At 50.3% G+C, this 17,551-nt stretch overlaps 1 protein-coding gene across 1 annotated transcript in view; it reads left to right on the top strand.

The window, feature by feature from the left end:
- The window catches only part of VDR (vitamin D receptor), a 58,707-nt gene that overhangs the window by 25,594 nt on the left and 15,562 nt on the right, over nt 1–17,551 (top strand). The window contains exons 4-6 of the mRNA XM_027542683.1: nt 9,216–9,346; nt 16,582–16,766; nt 16,938–17,052. Of these exons, the coding sequence (XP_027398484.1) occupies nt 9,216–9,346; nt 16,582–16,766; nt 16,938–17,052 (431 nt within the window). The remainder of the gene's footprint in view (nt 1–9,215; nt 9,347–16,581; nt 16,767–16,937; nt 17,053–17,551) is intronic.

Genomic DNA, 17,551 nt, shown 5'->3' with positions numbered 1-17,551 from the left:
CCCGGGGCAACAGGGTCTGTTTCTTCCTCCTCTGCCGTCAGCTGTAGCTGGTCCTCTGGCCCAACTGCTTCCTAGGTGGAAGCAGTTCATGTGAACCCCCATCCTTCCATTACCCCTTGACATACAGCCCCCTGCACCCACCCATGTCCTTCCAGAGTGAACCTCCTACCATTGATGATCAGAGCTTCCTAGTCCAAGAGACCGGCATGGCCTCCAGGAGGCCCAGGAAGTCGGCCTCAGAGCACGCACCCCCACCCTCTCCCCTCCGGCCACCATCCAAATCAAACCATCCCCTGGAACAAGGGAAATGACATCCCTAGTTGGACCTCCCTACTTGATCTGTGCACCACGACTTGCTTATCAAAGTTGGAAAGCTAACCTCAGGGTGTGGAGGAAAGCACACGCATTCTGGTTTGGTCAGGGCTAGTTTTTTTGCGAGCAGCCTCTTCTCTTTTCATGTAGGCCCAGCATTACCAGTGCAAATTGTATGGAAAAGTCCTGGAAGAGCTGGACAAAGGCTATTCCCACCTGGAGCCAGGGAGGGAGGAGAGAGAAGTGAGGAATGGCAGGGTAGGATTCAAAACCAGGAGAAGTTAGCATTTTGCATATTTTGGAGAGAGAAACAGAATGGAGCCTGGAAGAAGGCAGCCAAAAATGAGCTTCTATATAATAGTCTTGCTGGGGGTGAGTTAAGCTAATGGCAGGGCTTTCCATCAAAGAGAGGAAAGAGCAAATCAAGTCCAGAACAAGGAATCCATTTCCCTGAACTGGCACTGAGGGCAGTGTGAATCAGAGGCCTCAGGACTTGTGTGGTGGTCCCCCCACAACTCAGGGACCCCTGGGCTCTATAAAGACAGGCTCCTGACTCACCTGCCCTCTACAGCCGAAACTGGCAGGCCTGGAGTTTGATTGCCTTGAGCCACTGTTCTGAGGCCCCTTGAGTCTGAGCTGACTGACGGCCACTACTCCCTCCTGCAAGGCCTGGCATTATGGTCAGCAAGCTGCTTTTATCTTGCTTCCCTGTCCTCCGTCTACCTTATAACTTTACTGCCTCTGCCTTGATGACAGTCCAGGCTGCACTTTTTGAAGAGCCAGCATCTCTGTCGTTGTTTGGCTTGAATTCTGTTTTATAAAACACACACAGTTGGTCCTCATTGTTTGTGGAGTCCACATCTGCAAATCTGACAACCTGGTAAACTTTACTTGTCATCCCCAGGTCAATACTTGCAGCACTGGCGTTTCTGGACACGTGCTGAGTGGAGAAAAATTCCTCTTCTCATTGCACACGTTCCCAGCCAAGGTTGAACCAGACATTCTGCCTTCTGTTTCAACTCTCACCCTGTGAATAAGTGTCCTGTTCTTGGTCTGTTTAGTGCCATCCTTTTTGCATCTTTGTACCATCTGATAGTGATTTCAATGTGTAAGGTGGCAACCAAGCATGGTGCTGAAATTCTTTCAGGTTCTCCTAAGCATGTTAAAGCTGGAAGGTGCCTTACAGAGAAAAGACATGCTAGATAAGCTTTGTTTAGATGCGGGCTGTAGAGCTGTTGGCTGTAAGTTCAATGTTAATGAGTCAACAACATGTATTAAATGAGGTACGTTTAAATAGATGCCACACATGAAGCAAAGTTATTTACTGATGGATTGATGAAAGCATTGTGACCAGAGGCTCACAGGAACCTAATCCACATTCTCCTAGGAGCGATGATTCAATATTTGCTGGTTCAGCATCCATGGTGGCTTTATGAATGTAACTACCATAAAGAACAAGAATAGACTGTCTGCACGTAATTTCTCCTCCTCTCTCCCCTCCACATACTTCTCCTCCTCTGCTTCATCCATATACTATTTGATAATCTTCCGCTTTAGTCTATTTCAAATAGCTGTTTGAGAATTCCATTGTCAGTTGTATCTGTCTGCAGAATCCTCTTCCTGGGTAGGAAGGCCTCTGTCAGAAGGAGGTCCTTCTCTGTGTTGGGTACCGCATCCTTGAGAACACAAAGATAGCACAAGTCCTTGCTCTCCAGAAGCTCTCTCGGCCCTGCAAGAGCAGTTCTCAAGGAAAAAGCATTACCTTAGGGTTGAGCCACTGACCATATTCTAACCCCTGGGATATAAGCCCATTTGACTATTGAGTGTTTGATTGACTTCTAAATCAAACTAAATTGCTCTAGAAGTGAGTTGTGGTCATTTCAGCAAGTCTAAGACTCATAATCAAACCAAAGTGTGATTATGGGGGTTGGTTGGTTCTATTGACCTATGGTCAAGAATTAGAGACTATTGCCAGCCAGTTACTCCTGCAAGCCACTTCATGTTGTTTCTACTTCCTGCTCCTCTGGAATACATGCAATCCATAGAGAAAGATGCTATTTCCAGTGAGAATAGAAGGTTGGCATGGACAGGCTTCTAGATGGTTATATGTCTTGGTAATATGTTAGCCTAATATGTTAAAAGGTGAAGACATCACTTTGCCAACAAAAATCCGTATAGTCAAGGCTACTGTCTTTCCAGTGGTCATGTATGGTTTTGAGAGCTGGACCATAAAGAAGGCAGAGCTCCGAAGAATTGATGCTTTCAAACTGTGTTGCTGGAGAAGTCTCTGAATACTCATTGGAAGGAGTGATGCTGAAGCTCCAATATTTTGGCAACCTGATGCAAAAAGCCAACTCATTGGAAAAGACCCTTATGCTGGGAAAGATTGGAGGCAGAAGGAGAAGAGGGTGACAGAGGATGAGATGGCTGGATGGCATCACCTATGGCAATGGGCATGAACTTGGGCAAACTCTGGGAGATGGTGAGGGACAGAGAGGCCTGGTGTGCTGCAGTCCATGGGGTTGCAAAGAGTAGGACACACCTAGATGACTGAACAATGTTAACAACCAAATCATAAGCAAGAGCCACAGGGGGAAAATATGCAGATCTACTATAAAGCATAGATAGATAGATAGATAAAGATATATATAGAGAGAGTGAGTGATGATCTGTGGATGAATCTCTGGTCATGAATGGCTTTGTCCAAATTCTAATATAAGGGAAGGTGCAAAGGATGAGAAGAAAATCAGAAAGACCCCTTTGATGAAGAGAATGAAGAATATGGTGAAGTTTAAAATCCTTGCCTGAAAGGCAAGCCTGAGAAACAGATCGCCGTTTGCCTCTCTGTGTTGTCGCCTTCCTCCTCATCAGGACTCCATGAAGCTGATATTTGCAGTAAGCACCAAGCTGACAAAGACGATGTGGAGCAATGCCTCCTTATTTGTGAGCCCCGAGGTGCTCAGGGACCTCATTTATGACGGGTTTGGGGAAGTGTAGGCTTGTGAGGATCCAGGAACATGAGGAATGTTCTGGCTCTCAGGAAGTTCACCCAAATGATATTTGCAGGAGCTGTGATGTGAAGGGAGGCAGAGAAATGGGGCAGGTGTCCAGCGACTCAAAGTGCTTAAAGGCAGTAGAGTAAACCAAGAGGCGAGAAGTGGCCGCTCAGGTTGTTCCTTGGACAAGTGAATCAGTCACCAAGAGGTCAGTGTTGCTAGAGAGAACTTTGTCCAGGTCAGCTTGGCAGCTGCTCAAGGATGTGAATGGAAGAGAATGAGGAGGGTCATGTTCAGAGCAGCCAAGAGTGATGTTTGGAAGTTTGGATGGAGAAGCCAGATATTTGGAGAGGGGACGCCACTGGAGGTGTCAAGAAAGGCAGCTCCCTGGACATGAGGAAGGTTGTACATTTCTTTCTGGTCAGTTTTATTTCTTTAAGAACCCAGCTCTCCTCAGGGCTCACTGGTGTGAATTCCCTCTCGGTGCTACTTGGGAATCCTCTCTGTGTCCTGGCAATAGAGGTGCCCATGGAGAGGATGGGCAGAGGTCACCCCCACTTCCAACCTGCCCATCTCGGGTCCTGCCTCTGTCCTTCTCTGTCCTACATGAGTCCTTCAAATAGCACCTGCTTCCTGCCTGTGGACTCTAGGGGGACAGACTTTTGACACCTGCTTCAGCTGGAATTGAGATATGGTAGATTCATGTTAAAGACCATATTACATAAGAATCCCAGAGACTTTGGAATCCAACCAATCTTGATTCTAATGTCAGTTTTCACACTTTTTAGCTGTGTGACATTAAACAAATTATTTCACTTTCCATTGCCTTTTTGTATCACCTATAAAATTGGGAGGATACCTATCCCACTAGGCTGTTGAGAGCCTCAGAGAGAATATGTAAAGTGCTGGAAGAGAAGGCTCTTGATAAACGGTGCTTTTAATCACTGTTCCTTTGCAGTTTCTGAGAACAGATAGTCCTCTCCTATCCTCTCTTATGGGACCTGGAACATATGTAACTGTGATGTGTCAGCAAGGGTCTCTGGTAAAAGGTCCCCAAACAGGAGTTAAATATCAGATATGAGAAAGCAAGGGCTTGTCCAGGGAGCTCTAGAGACCCTCGTGTCAGTCAAGAACTCTGTGGGACCTGATTGGCACTCAGAGAAACTGGACATTGGTCGCTGTAAGTCACAGAGGGCTGTGGGTCTAGACATCAGAAGCAACAACACATGAAGCGAAGATATGTTTCGAGCCTCTCTACCTATGGAGCCCCACACCAGCCATGCTGAGAGTCAGTGGAGACGTGCTGACTGCTTCCAGGGTCTCAGATTCGTATGGGAAAGTCACACACTGCTGTCTTCAGCCACCTGTCAGCACTCCCTCCCACTGCCCCTGCCTGCCAGTTCCTCTCCCTTCCCTTTATTTAGTGCTTAAGCACTAAAGGTGCAGTAAAGGTCCTGCTTCCTTTACATAATCCTTACAACACCCTCTCTGTAGGGTGGTTTCCGTTTTACAGATGTGGAAACTGAGACATGGGGAGATTAAGTGACTTGCCCAAGGTTGTGCGTTAGAATGTAAGCCCAAATAGATCCATGTGACCAAAGCCTGTGTTTCCTTTAAATTTTTAAAATAGTTATAAAGGGTGGTGTTTATTTGTTGCTGTATTTGGTCCTATGAATAACTCCTGTGAATGTTTTTTTTTTTTTCTTTTTAGATGTAGACAGTTCAAAAGGGGACATAAGTGAAAAATAAATCTTCCCAATCCAGTTCTCAGGTCCCTACATGAGACTGGTCTACCCATTTCCAGGATAATGGCTTTACTGTATGAGTAAAGGCTCCATCCACTTTACATACTGGTAGATACAGGCAGATCTTATTTTATTGTGTTTTGCTTTATTGCACTTTACAAATGTTGTGTTTTTTTACAAATTGAAGGCTTGTGGCAATTCTGCATTGTCAGATGATAATTAATAGTTTTTAGTGAGAAAGTATTTCTTAATTAAGGTGTGTACATTGTTTTTATAGATGGAGTGCAGTTGAACACTTAACAGAGCACAATACAGCATAAACATAAGTTTTACATGCACTGGGAAACCAGACATTTGTGTGACTCACTTTATTGCTATATTGGCTTTATCATGGTGGTCTGGAACAAAACTGCCATGTGGCAATATATACCTGTCTTGCTGAAGTGCTCTCCAGAAAAGAGGCCTGTGCTCCTTACCATCAACCTTCCTTTCCTTAAAGTTGGCTTTTCTTTTTTAACTCATCTGCTGAGAAGCCCTGGTGGTCACCACACACAGTGAGCCCCGTAGGTCTCACTATCAGACCACACAGACCTTTGGTATCAGGAGCTCTAGCAGGAGCCTGCACCTGGACCAGGCTCTGGAATTTCTCTGACACTGGAGCTGCAGTAGAGACACAGCTCAGAGCTAGCACTTGGTCTTGTGCATTACACGGTGTGTCTCTGCTGGCAGGGATCACCTACTCAAGAAGGACCCTCCCGAAAAATAAAAATAAAAAAGAAGGACCCTCCCGTCCCAGGCCTGAGACCCTGGCCCAGGCACCTGATGCTTTTGTGAGCTGCCTGTCTCATGTTTTGATGAATTGGTCTCTGGCAGAAGAATCGGTCAATGTCCTCTCTCACCCCAGCTTTCTAGAAACTGCATCTATATTTAGCCTGGTTGCACCACCACTACCCCCCTTTCCTGAGCTAGGATGTAATTGCCAACCACCCAGAGGATGAGGCTGAGAGCGCTTCTGAGGAAATGGGCTCCCATGGAAACCTGAGGCTCTTGTTTCTCAAAACCAAACCAACTCACAGGCAATTAGCTTTGGGAGGAAGGCAGGGCGGGGTCTGGATCTTGAGGACAAAGCGCAGAGCCAGAGCTGGCCAGTCTGGCTGCCCTGACTCCTCATGGGCAGAGACCAGATGACAGCCACACGTGTACAAGTGGCTTGCACCTTAGAAGGCGGCAGAACAGGACGAGCTAGGACTTGGAGCCCAGGGAAATGGTCCAGGCAAACAGCCGACATGCCTGAGGGCTGGCTGCAGAACCCGGGCTCCGGGAAGGGCCTGGGTCTGCTGTTGGACTTGGTGAAGGAGGTTTCTGCCCCCACCCCCTGCCCCGGACGCTGAACCCCACAGCCCAGAGCGTGATGATGTTCTTCACGAGGCACAGCCTCTGTCTCCCCAGCCACTATCCAGCTCCTTGCCTCTGATTCTGTCTGTAGAGGAGCTGAGGGAGGGCTGGTTACTGCATGTTTTCATAATAATAATTTTAGAGCTCCATGCATTCATAGGCTGCTTTCTGCTTTGCTCAAACAATGTGGAGACTTAATTCAAGGTTGGTGGGTTCCAGGACAAGGGGTGGCAAAGGGTAAGAAGCCCAGGCTGCATTCGTACCCTGGCCTGAGCCCTGCTGTGAGGTCGTGTGCTTGACCACATCCTTCTCCCTCCCTTCCTCTCCCCCTCCTTTCCTCTCCCGCTCCACCTCCTCCTGTCTCTCCACTTCTCTCTCCTCGTCATGGTCTTGGTCCTCTTCCTCCTTCTGTCTCTATCTCAGTTCTCTTGGGCTTCATACTCCGAGTACACGGTTGAAAGCAAGGACACGGGCCCCCGCCCCCAGCATCTTTTAACCCAGCTCTGCACCCCTCGGAGTCCTATCCCAGCCTCTGTGGAGTCCACTCCTGTTGTCGGGCAAAGTCGGGCTGAGCGGCCGTCTCCAGCTTTCCCGGGTGAGGCCTCAGCTTTGCAGCATGAGAAAGATGAAAGGAAAAGGATGACGTTTCAAACTCTCTTTCCAAGCAAATTTGCAGTTGAGGGAAGTGCCCACCAAGGAGGGTCAGAGGTGGGGCCCGCAGAGCTTGAGGAAGGAGAGGCCTCGACAGGACACTGGGGCCCCCTCCCTCTGGGGCCTTGAGAAGCTCTCGGCCCCCAGTGCAGGGCTGTGAGAGGCTTCAGCTCGCATGTCTAGAGGTACCATGATGTGTGTTCTTTTTGGTGCCCATGGCTCTCGAAAAAGAACAGGGTGACTGTGAGCCAGACCAGACAGTGGGTGGGAGGACAGGGAAGCCTCTCAGCTGCCTCTCAGCTAGCCACCCCAGGCAAAATGCCCAGCTGTTAAAAAAAAAAAGGAAATGAGAGTTTGCTCTAATTAGAAACTTCTGGTCCTTAAGTAGGTTTAGAGGATCATGGGCATTCTGGGGCCTGAGCATTTATGGTAACAGGTGGCACCTCAGGAACCACCAGGTGAGAAAGAGAGAAAGGAGTGAAGGGGGATCTGGTCCTGGAACACACAGATGGGTCTCATTTCAGGCTAACTGAGGTGCTTCCATGTTCCTCTGTTCCTCTGGGAAGCTGCGGTAAATGTATGCAGGCACAAGGAGAAAGGGTTTCTCTTTCCATAGGCAAGATCTTGGAAAGACTTGCAAGATGCAGTCTTTCCCTGGGGGGTCGCTGCAGGGGCTGGCTGGGGGTAAACCATGAAATAGCCAACACCCCCACCTCCCCGTGTTGCCCAGTCTGCTGGTGGCCCCTTGGGTATGAGGGCTGTGATGGGAGGGTACCAGGGGCTGAGGTCCAAAGCCAACAGCGGCTATTTCCCAGGTGACTGCGTGTCCTTTGCCTTGAGCTGTTCTCAAGGGCCAGCTGCCTGGAACCTTCTGCCTGTGGGCTCAGCTTCATCAAGCTCCTTGAATTTCTGGGGATGAAACAGTATCCAAGAAGCTAAGAACTCACATTCCTAAGGCCTTCCCTGGTGGCTCAGATGGTGAAGAATCAGCCTGTAATGTGGGAGATCCACGTTCCATCTCTGGGCTGGGAAGATCCCTTGGAGAAGGGAATGGCTACCCACTCCAGTATTCTTGGGCTTCCTGGTGACTCAGACAGTAAAGAATCAGTCTGCAATGTGGGAGACTCAGGTTCTATCCCTGGGTCGGGAAAAGTCCCTGGAAAAGGGAATGGCTACCTACTCCAGTATTCTTATCTGAAGAATCCCACGGACAGAGGAGCCTGGTGGGCTACAGTTCCATGGGGTCACAAAGTGTTAGACATGACTGAGTGACTAACACTTTCACACTCCTAAGACCCCAACTTGGGAGTCTTTATTCTTTGCTAAATTGCTTCACTGTAAGAGGAACCTCTAGGAAGATAGCCTCTGCTGCTACTGCTAAGTCACTTCAGTCGTGTCCGACTCTGTGCGACCCCATAGACGGCAGTCCACCAGGCTTCCCCGTCCCTGGGATTCTCCAGGCAAGAACACTGGAGTGGGTTGCCATTTCCTTCTCCAATGCATGAAAGTGAAAAGTGAAAGTGAAGTCACTCAGTCGTGTCCGACTCTGTGCAACCCCATGGACTGCAGCCCACCAGGCTCCTCTGTCCATGGGATTCTCCAGGCAAGAGTACTGGAGTTGGGTGCCAAAATGGCCTCTATGCAGCCTCATAAAAGTCCCATGTGCTGTAGCTGGCAGCAGGGGAGAAAGCCAGAATTAGGAAAATGAACCTTTGGGCTTGCATAAACACACACAAAGCTAAAGGCAATGAAAGCTGCTCTGCAGATTTCAGTATTTATTAAAAAAATTTTGTTAGGTTAATTCACTTGTATTTCCTGTGTAATAAAAAAGAGAAGGAGGAGTAGAGGACTTTAAAGGTAAATAAAAGCAAGGATGGGGGAAGAATCAGCAGTAAACAGGAGGAGGGCATGTTGGCACACATGGCAAGTCAGAGGGTTGGGCAGGGGTGGCCCCTGAGAAGGGCCAGGGGCTTGGCTGGGCGCCCATTCTCCCTAGGAGTCTTGGAGCCAGGGGCTTGGCCAGCAGGTCTCACGGTCACAGGCTCTCTCATGCAGGCAGGGCTGAGGGGCTGCGAGGTGGGTGACCCAGCGGAGGGCCCCTGCTCTCTCTCGGCAGGCGGAGCATGAAGCGGAAGGCGCTGTTCACCTGTCCCTTCAATGGAGACTGCCGCATCACCAAGGACAACCGCCGCCACTGCCAGGCCTGCCGGCTGAAGCGCTGTATTGACATCGGCATGATGAAGGAATGTGAGTTTCCGCGGCGAGGCCGAGGAGGGGCGGGGCGGGGGCGAGGTCAGGGGAAGGCACCGCCTTTTGGGCGTTTGGCCAGAGAGGTCCGCTTGCTCTTCCTCTGTAGTTGCCATGATTTGGGGCCCCGAGTTGCGGCGTGAGTGGGACCCGCAGCCTGAGGCAGGGTGGCTGAAACTCCAAGGTCCAAGGGGCCCTGTGAGCCTCTCTAGGATCTGTGTGTGTATCCCAGAGGCCTGGAAAGTGCCTCTCCCGTGCGAGGCCTGTGAGGAGGGACAGACGGGGACACTGCCTTCATGAGTCCCCACCATTAGGTTAATCTTCCTCTGAGACTTCATCGCTATTCTCACAGCAACCTTTTCTTAAGCCCTTTGGGGAAAGGATGAGGCTCAAGGACCCCAGGGTTCTTTGGGCTTTGGGGGATAGGGCTGCTGTGGGTGGGAAGAGGCAGGATTGATGGGGAGAAGAAATATTCAGAGCCTGGTTGTCGGGGGGGTTCTGCTCCACCCTACCCTTCCAGTCAGTCTGGCCCAGTGAGCAAATCTGAGGGCTGGTACCCAGAGCTAGGGCTTCCCAGGTGGCACTAGTGGTAAAGAACCCACCTGCCAATGCTGGTAGATGTAAGAGATGTGGGTTCAATCCCCGGGATGGGATGATCCCCTGGAGGAGGGCACGGCAACCCACTCCAGTATTCTTGCCTGGAGAATCCCATGGACAGAGAGGCCTGGTGGGCTACGGTCCACCAGGTGGCAAAGAGTCGGACACAACTGAAGCGATTTAGCACATACCCAGGGCTAGGTGGATAGATCCTGCAAGGGGAAACACCAAACTCCAGCAGGACCCTCTAGATCCAGATGAAGAAGGACGAGCAATCTTCTAGGACTTCCTGTCTAGCTCTGGGGTTGCAGGAGAGGACCAGTGGGACAGGTTGACATATTCTGATTCACTGTTAAAAACAACTCCTGGAGTTTGCATCTGAGCTCTAGTATGAGTTACTTGGTAACCAGAGATGCCATTAAATCCAGTGGACCTGGGGAAGCGCTGGCCAGGCCCTCCCTGGACTGGAAGCAAGGGCACTGAGCTGCCCTGAGCATGGGTACCTTCTCTGCACACTCTGCCCTGCCCTGTCCCTTGGCTCACCCCTGTCTGTGCTCTGTACCCTGATCCTCTCCAGAATCTGTGATTGTGTGGGTGTCCTGATGAACTGTGGGCTGAGGAAGCTCAAGAGAGGCACTCAGATGCATCCAGACCTGGAGGTCATCTTGGCTATGGGGCCCATTCTGGGTGTGTGTAGGTGGGTGGGTACAGGCGAGATGTGTCTCGAACAAGGGAAAAGCCACAGGACGGGGCTGAGGGGATGGGAAATTTCCTCCTTGCTAAGAAAGAAATTCTTTGTTTTGGGGAAAACAGAAGCCTCCTCAGGCTTTGACAGGCTCTCTTCTGGTGGGCCACGGCCCCTCTCCTGATTGCAACTCCCCAGTCAACACTGGCAGTACTGGAAGGAGTTTCCAAGCCGTCATTCCTCCTCAGCCCCACAGGAGCAGGCAGGCCTGGGCAGGCGGATCACTCCTTGCCTGGTCCCCTGCCCCACCCCTCTCCTGTTTATCCTGGAGCCGTGGAGGTTCAAGGCCTGGGTGCCTCATGGGGCTTCTCACATGCCGGTTCCGTGCAGCCTGCTCTGTTTAAGGTGCTGGGCTGGACACAGGATGCAGAAAGTGAAGTCCCTGCCCACTCCAAGCACACAGCCCCCACAGGGCAGACAGCCATGATTCTAAGGCCCCAGCCAGCCAAGAATGGCCCAGACTTATACCTGGGATCCAGTAAGGCTCTGCCACAGGAGTTCTGGTCAGGGCCAGCCTCAGTGATGTCCCAGAGGTGCGTCTCCTGGTATCTTGGAAGAAAAGAGATGTTCATCAGCTTAGAACAGAAAGCACACTTAGAAATCATATGAAACCCAGAAAAGCAAAAGCACCAGGGTTGGGGTCAGAAAGCAAGTTGGGACTAGAACCCAACTCCTTGTCCCCTCCTAGATCCCTCCTGGTCCCCATGGAGAGCACCGCATCCACCATGATGAGCAGGTCTCAAGTGTTCCAGGGTGCCCTGGCCCCAGGAATGCCATATGGTAGGGGGTCCAGCAACCCAGAAATGGATGCTCACCCCCAACCTCCAATCAGCTTTGTGCCTCAGCCACCCCCACCTCAGCTTCAGTCCCTGTGACAGAGCCCCATGCTCCCATGCTGCTCTATGCTCAGGGCAGCCCAGTGCCCACCCCTCTCACCATTCTAATGCAAGGATGCTGAGCTCAGGATGGGCTAGTAGCGCTGAGCTCTTGGGGTCTATGCCCCAGAGCTCCAGGTAAGATGGAAATGTTGGGGCAACACTGAACATACTCTTTCCACTGCCCCAAAAGGAAGGTCCTCTGGGAAGAGCTCTATTTCCTGCCTCTGTTTAGCCAAACTTTGGGAGACCTGTCAATATGTCTGGCCTGGAATTCTCCAGCTCCAATCAATCCCTAGGGGATCTGCTTATTGACTATCCGGGCTGGCTGTCATCCCCAAAGCCTAGCCTCCTGGAGACAACTGAGTGTCAACATTAGTAAAACCACAGCACACCCCAGGGCTCCTGTTGAAGGAAGCTGGAAACCCAGGCTCCTTTCTGGTGGGGATGAACAGGTGGCTTGTCCCTACAGGAGGCATGGGAAGGGAGCAGGGATGCAAGTGGGAACAAACATTTGTTGGCCACTTACTATATGAGTGTCAAGCACTAGCACCTTCTTCTTAAAATTTGACAACAATCCCTGAATATGTAATTACTTCTGTTTTTATTTTTATTTTTTGTAATAGATGGGCAATCTCAGAGACACTAAAATATCATGCCTCCAAAGCTAATAATCTAGGTCTATGTGCTTCCAAAGGCCAGGCCTGTGGGCTCCACCCAGCATAACCCATTGGTCCCCCTTTCCACTCTCCCCTACCCTCCTCAGTGGGCCAGAGCTCCTCCACTCTGCATTTCCAGGCCTGGGGCCCTAAGGGATGGACTGAAGAGAATTTGTTCTCACTAAAGACTCTCTCTGTCTCTTCAAGTCCAGGTTGACTTGATGTCCTTGGAGCCAAGACATTTCACAGCTGAGTTCTGGCCTCTTATAGACCTGGCCTGCACATGTGAACTTGTTTAATATTCTTATACTTGGACATCTTTTCTGCCCATCATGAGCACAGCCTCTGATAGTAGGTGCTCCATAAATATGTGTTGAATGATTGAATATTCGCTCCCCATTGTGCTTCTTTGTATCTCTGCATCCCCTACTGATTTACAGATCAAGAAGATCACCCACATCTGATATTGTCAATGTCATTCATTTGGAAAAATTTTGTCTGTTTACCTAATGTTGTCCTTAGGCCACCTTTGGCAACTTGAAATGCTTTTAAGATGCCTGTGCTTTCAGATCTTGACTCCCTAACTTGATCATTGACTTCATGGAATAGGGAACATCTTGCATGGGGTTAACTTCAGCAAAGCCCTTTGCCCAGTCAGACAGTAATTGAGAAGCTACTAAGCAGCCATATGGGTTTCACAAAGTCCATGTACACAACTCATGCCCTTTATTCACTGACAAACCCATCAATGGGCTTTTAACTTCAAAATGTGCCTCCTAGTGAAAAATAAATTTCTACTGTTTAAGCTGAAAAAACACAAAAACAAACAACAAAAAAGTGTTCTCCTACATGACAGTAATGGTGTTTTTAGTAGCAATTTATTGAGAAAATGATTTTTTAAGGATTCTATGAAATTAACAACCCCTTTAAGCAAATGAACTATTTTATAAGTCACAACAATATCTGCATATGTGAGAGGCTTATAGCTTACCTAGTCCCCTGCCAACGTTGCCTGCAGGGAGGTCCATGGATTGGCAGCCTTCATCTGAAACCAGCAGATCTTAGTGTTTCTTCCTCTAGTGCTGCAAACAGGGTGATGGTTGCTATTTGCTAGAAATGATGGAGAGGAGAAATGCCATAAGGTTAACCTCAAATCTCTTAACGTTATAAGTAAGTCACTTACAAGCTTTGCTACTTTATGTAATCATTTTCGCACTCTTCGGGTGGATCAGAACACCTTGTGTGTCATGACTCCACAGCTGAAGACCAGGGTCTGGCTGAGCATTCACAGCTGATGATAGTCATAGGCAGTGTGGAGTAGTGGTCAGGACCCTGGATTCTAGAGCCAGACTGCTCAGACCCGACTCCAGCCCTACCACTTGTTTGTCTGCTCCGTGACTTTGAGCAAGCTTGATAGCCTCTCTGGTTCTCAGGTCCCCTCACCTGTAAAATGAGGATAACAGCATCTGCCTTAAGGGTTATTAAAAGGACCAAATAATGTGAGTTAATATGTAAGAAGTACTTGGAATAGGGCTTGGTACATTAAAAAAAAAAAACTTTATTTTTATTAACAATATATTTATTAACGGTATTTTTTATGACATACCGCTTGATCACCAGAGTTTCTGGCTCCCAGCAGATTAGAAGTAACTCTTAAGGAGGATAAAGGTACACTCCAGTAAGAAGAGACAACATATAGCTTAAGACAGCAGGATAGACTGGTTGGAAGAGTTAACATAGGAACTCAAAATCATAGCAGGCTGAGTCACACAGTGCAGAAAAACAGACCCATATGGTTCTGAGGTCATAACATTGTTCCTGCAAAGTCCAATCATTATTCAGAACGATGCCTCTGAATCATCAAGCAAAGGTTACATGATGTTACAGGTGCTCCGTTACAATGGGTTCTGTCTTGAAAATACTTGTCACAAGTATTTGAAAATGTAAACTTTGCTCAGCGATCTGGTGGACTGGCAGGTGGAGTGTGCCATTCTGAAATTGTAGGGGATGGGCATCGTTGGTGCATGTCCAGAGCCAGGGGACAACCAGCACACTGTAGGTACAGTCAGTGCTGATATGTTGGGTTTCCAGCGCATCAGACCACTGAGGATGCCCCACTGGGCTAGCCTTGGCATGAGAGATATAGGCATTGTAAGATGCAGCCCCCATCCTTAGATACCCTGCAGTTCCAGTGAAGAAGACCTTGAACTTAGGCTCTCTCTATTGCAAGTATTTATTGGAACCTATAACCATAAATGTGACAGAGTGAAAAAAGATCGGGTGCCAATGTGTGTGGGAAAAATTGCTCCTTGCCGATCAGGGCAATACAGAAGCCTTTGTGGTACAAGAGGGTGTGAGCAGAGTGCTGGGGAACTGATAAAATCTGCATGGCTACTGGGGAGAGAAGACCCATCTGGACAGGCATCCAGCACACGGGAAATGGCCATGGCAGTAGTAAGCAGATCATATTCACAGGCCAGCAATCCCAGTGCAACTAGACCAGCTGCTGTGTCAAGACCCCAGCTGCTGCTGCTGCTAAGTCGCTTCAGCCGTGTCCGACTCTGTGCGACCCCATAGACAGCAGCCCACCAGGCTCCGCTGTCCCTGGGATTCTCCAGGCAAGAACACTGGAGTGGGTTGCCATTTCCTTCTCCAATGCATGAAAGAGAAAAGTGAAGGTGAAGTCGCTCAGTCGTGTCTGACTCCTAGCGACCCCGTGGACTGCAGCCTACTAGGCTCCTCCATCCTTGGACTTTCCAGGCAAGAGTACAGTTGGAAAGTTAGGAAGAAGGGAAATCACAAAGAATCTTGGCTTCAGGTGGGGCATGGTAAGCAGAAAGAATTCAGAAGAAGTTTCTGAGCAGGACAGTGATGTCATAGAATCACAGAGGGTTATGAGAGCCCTGTGGGGCTGAAAAGCACCCCTGTGGGCAGCCAGAGCCGTCCCCCCAACCCCAGCCTCATCTCGTCCTGTGCCTGCCCTTCAGGTGAACAGGAAGGACTCTGTCCCTAATCTTGGCATTCGCAGGCTAGCATCTCACACCCTGCCTTGAATGGGGTGCTCCCTGCTCCTCCCGGCTCTCATCTGGCTGTATCTCTTGGGGTCTGAACTGACACCCTCTGTGGGAGGAGGGCGGGCAGCTCTTTGGGTATGTGAGTCAGTAACCTGGGCGTGGCCTCCGCCCAGTCTTCCTCTAGGTACGGTTTACCTCAGCTCTGGAGGGAACGCTCCATCTTCCGCCACCGGCTTCCCTTTCCTGCCCTGCCCACTCACACCCACCACAGGCTCTCCTTCCCCCACCCCCACTTCTCTCGTCCTACCCCACCCAAGAAGCCAAGGCCCATGGGCCTTTCCTGAAGCCCTGAAGCCACCCACTCTGGCATTCTGGTTCTTTTTCCTGCTCTTGTGAAACGCTTGGTTCTGTGGGCAGATGCCCTGGCAAGACTAGCACAGAGCAAGCAGCTACAGGCCGAGGGCCCCAGTGCCCACTCCTGCCGTCAGCGCTCTGCAAGCCCGGCCGGGAGGTCTGTGTGCCGGGCTTGCTCCCAGCCCCACCCTCCCGGCAGTCACCCAGCACAGGGAGGCTTGGAGCCCCTGCAGTCAGACACCCTGGCTAGCCACTGGAGAGAGCTTCCCAGATAGAGCTGTGAGCTGCTATCTATCCTCGGGGACTTCTGAAGGACTGGAAAACTTTCTTGGGCAGAAATTTTAAGACTGGAAGGACTGAAAGAGGGGTTGTTTTGCAGGGAACCTAAGAGGCAAAGTCTTTCTACTTTGGTCAGAGTAGATCACATGCCTGGAAAGTTACATGGAGATGACCACGTAGAGCGGTCTTCTCAGCATCTCCTAGCTTCTGACGCTGGGACCCTGTACCCTCCCTCCCCCTGAGTGAGCATCTGCTCTGTGCTGGGCTGCATTCAGGTCTCAAAGCAGTTGGTCCTTTGAGGTAGGATCCCCACACCACGTGCTTCCTGGAAGAAAGAACAAAAAAGGATCTTAGAAGAGATCCTATGGTCCAAACTCCTCATTTTAGAAATGAGCAAACAGAAGCCTGGAGAGTTCAATCTGTTCAGAGTCAGACATCTTGTTCTTGGGATCCTGGTCTCCTTAATGATGCCCAAGCATCCTGCCTCCCAAATCCTCTGTTTCCTCCTCTCTCATGCTCATGCCTTTTCAACATACAGCACCCACTCTTCCATCCATATCATGGGCTTTGGGTCCCCGTGGCAGGATGGCCTGGTGAGCTCTGAGTGTCAGGGCACAGCCCCTCCCATCTGGGGCCTTTATACCTGGAGGAACGTTCCTAGGAGGTGCTGCAGGCCCCACTCTCCTGACACCCCCCTCCGGCACCCCTGCAGTCATCCTGACTGATGAAGAAGTGCAGCGGAAGCGGGAGATGATCCTCAAGCGGAAGGAGGAGGAGGCCTTGAAGGACAGCCTGCGGCCGAAGCTGTCAGAGGAGCAGCAGCGCATCATCACCACCCTGCTGGAAGCCCACCACAAGACCTACGACGACACCTACTCCGACTTCAGCCAGTTCCGGGTATATGGGCTGGAGGGCGAGGGGATCTGGGCACAGCACCTGGGGAGGGCTGGAAGCTGGTCTGCCCTCTGACCCTGGGGAGGACTGCCCCTCCTGTAAACAAAAGACCAGGGCTGGGGGAGGAAGGTGACCTCCAATGTGGGCTTCTGACATTCCACCTTTCCCTTCCAGCCTCCAGTTCGCAACAGTGAGGACGAGGGGAACCGTCCTTTGAGGTCGATACTCACGCCCAGCTTCTCTGGAAACTCATCCTCCTCCTGTTCGGATCACTGTACCTCCTCTCCAGGTGAGAGGGACAGCACGCTCCCTCCCCAAGGACCTAGAGCTTTCCCAGTCCACCTACCCTTGGCTGCAGCCAGAAGGACAACACTTACTACTGTGCGCTGCCCAGAACAACCCCTTTTTAGAGAAGAGGTGTGACTTGCCCAAGGGCCCGTGCTGAGGACTCTGAGGAAGAGGCCAAGCTGTTGCCTGCAGAGCCTCTGTTCTTTCCTCTAAGCCAGGCTTCTACCCCGGGCTCCCTCCCTGGGAGTGACCTGATTCCTTTCAGTGGTCCTTTGAGCCTGGGCCCTTGGTGCCGGGTGGGTTGTTTGTTGGTTTGGTTTTTGTTTTTTCCAACTTTATAAAAATATAAGATGACACTAGTGGTAAAGAATCCACCTGCCAATGCAGGAGATGCAAGAGATGTGGGGTCGATCCCTGGGTCAGGAAGATCCCCTGGAGGAGGGTATGGCACCCCAATCCAGTATTTTTGCCTGGAGGGTCCCCTTGGACAGAGGAGGAGC

This window comes from Bos indicus x Bos taurus, chromosome 5 (assembly GCF_003369695.1).
Source record: "Bos indicus x Bos taurus breed Angus x Brahman F1 hybrid chromosome 5, Bos_hybrid_MaternalHap_v2.0, whole genome shotgun sequence".
In the NCBI taxonomy this organism is placed as follows: domain Eukaryota; kingdom Metazoa; phylum Chordata; class Mammalia; order Artiodactyla; family Bovidae; genus Bos; species Bos indicus x Bos taurus.
Note: the sequence above shows the minus strand (reverse complement) of the source record. Positions and strands in the feature narration are given on the sequence as shown.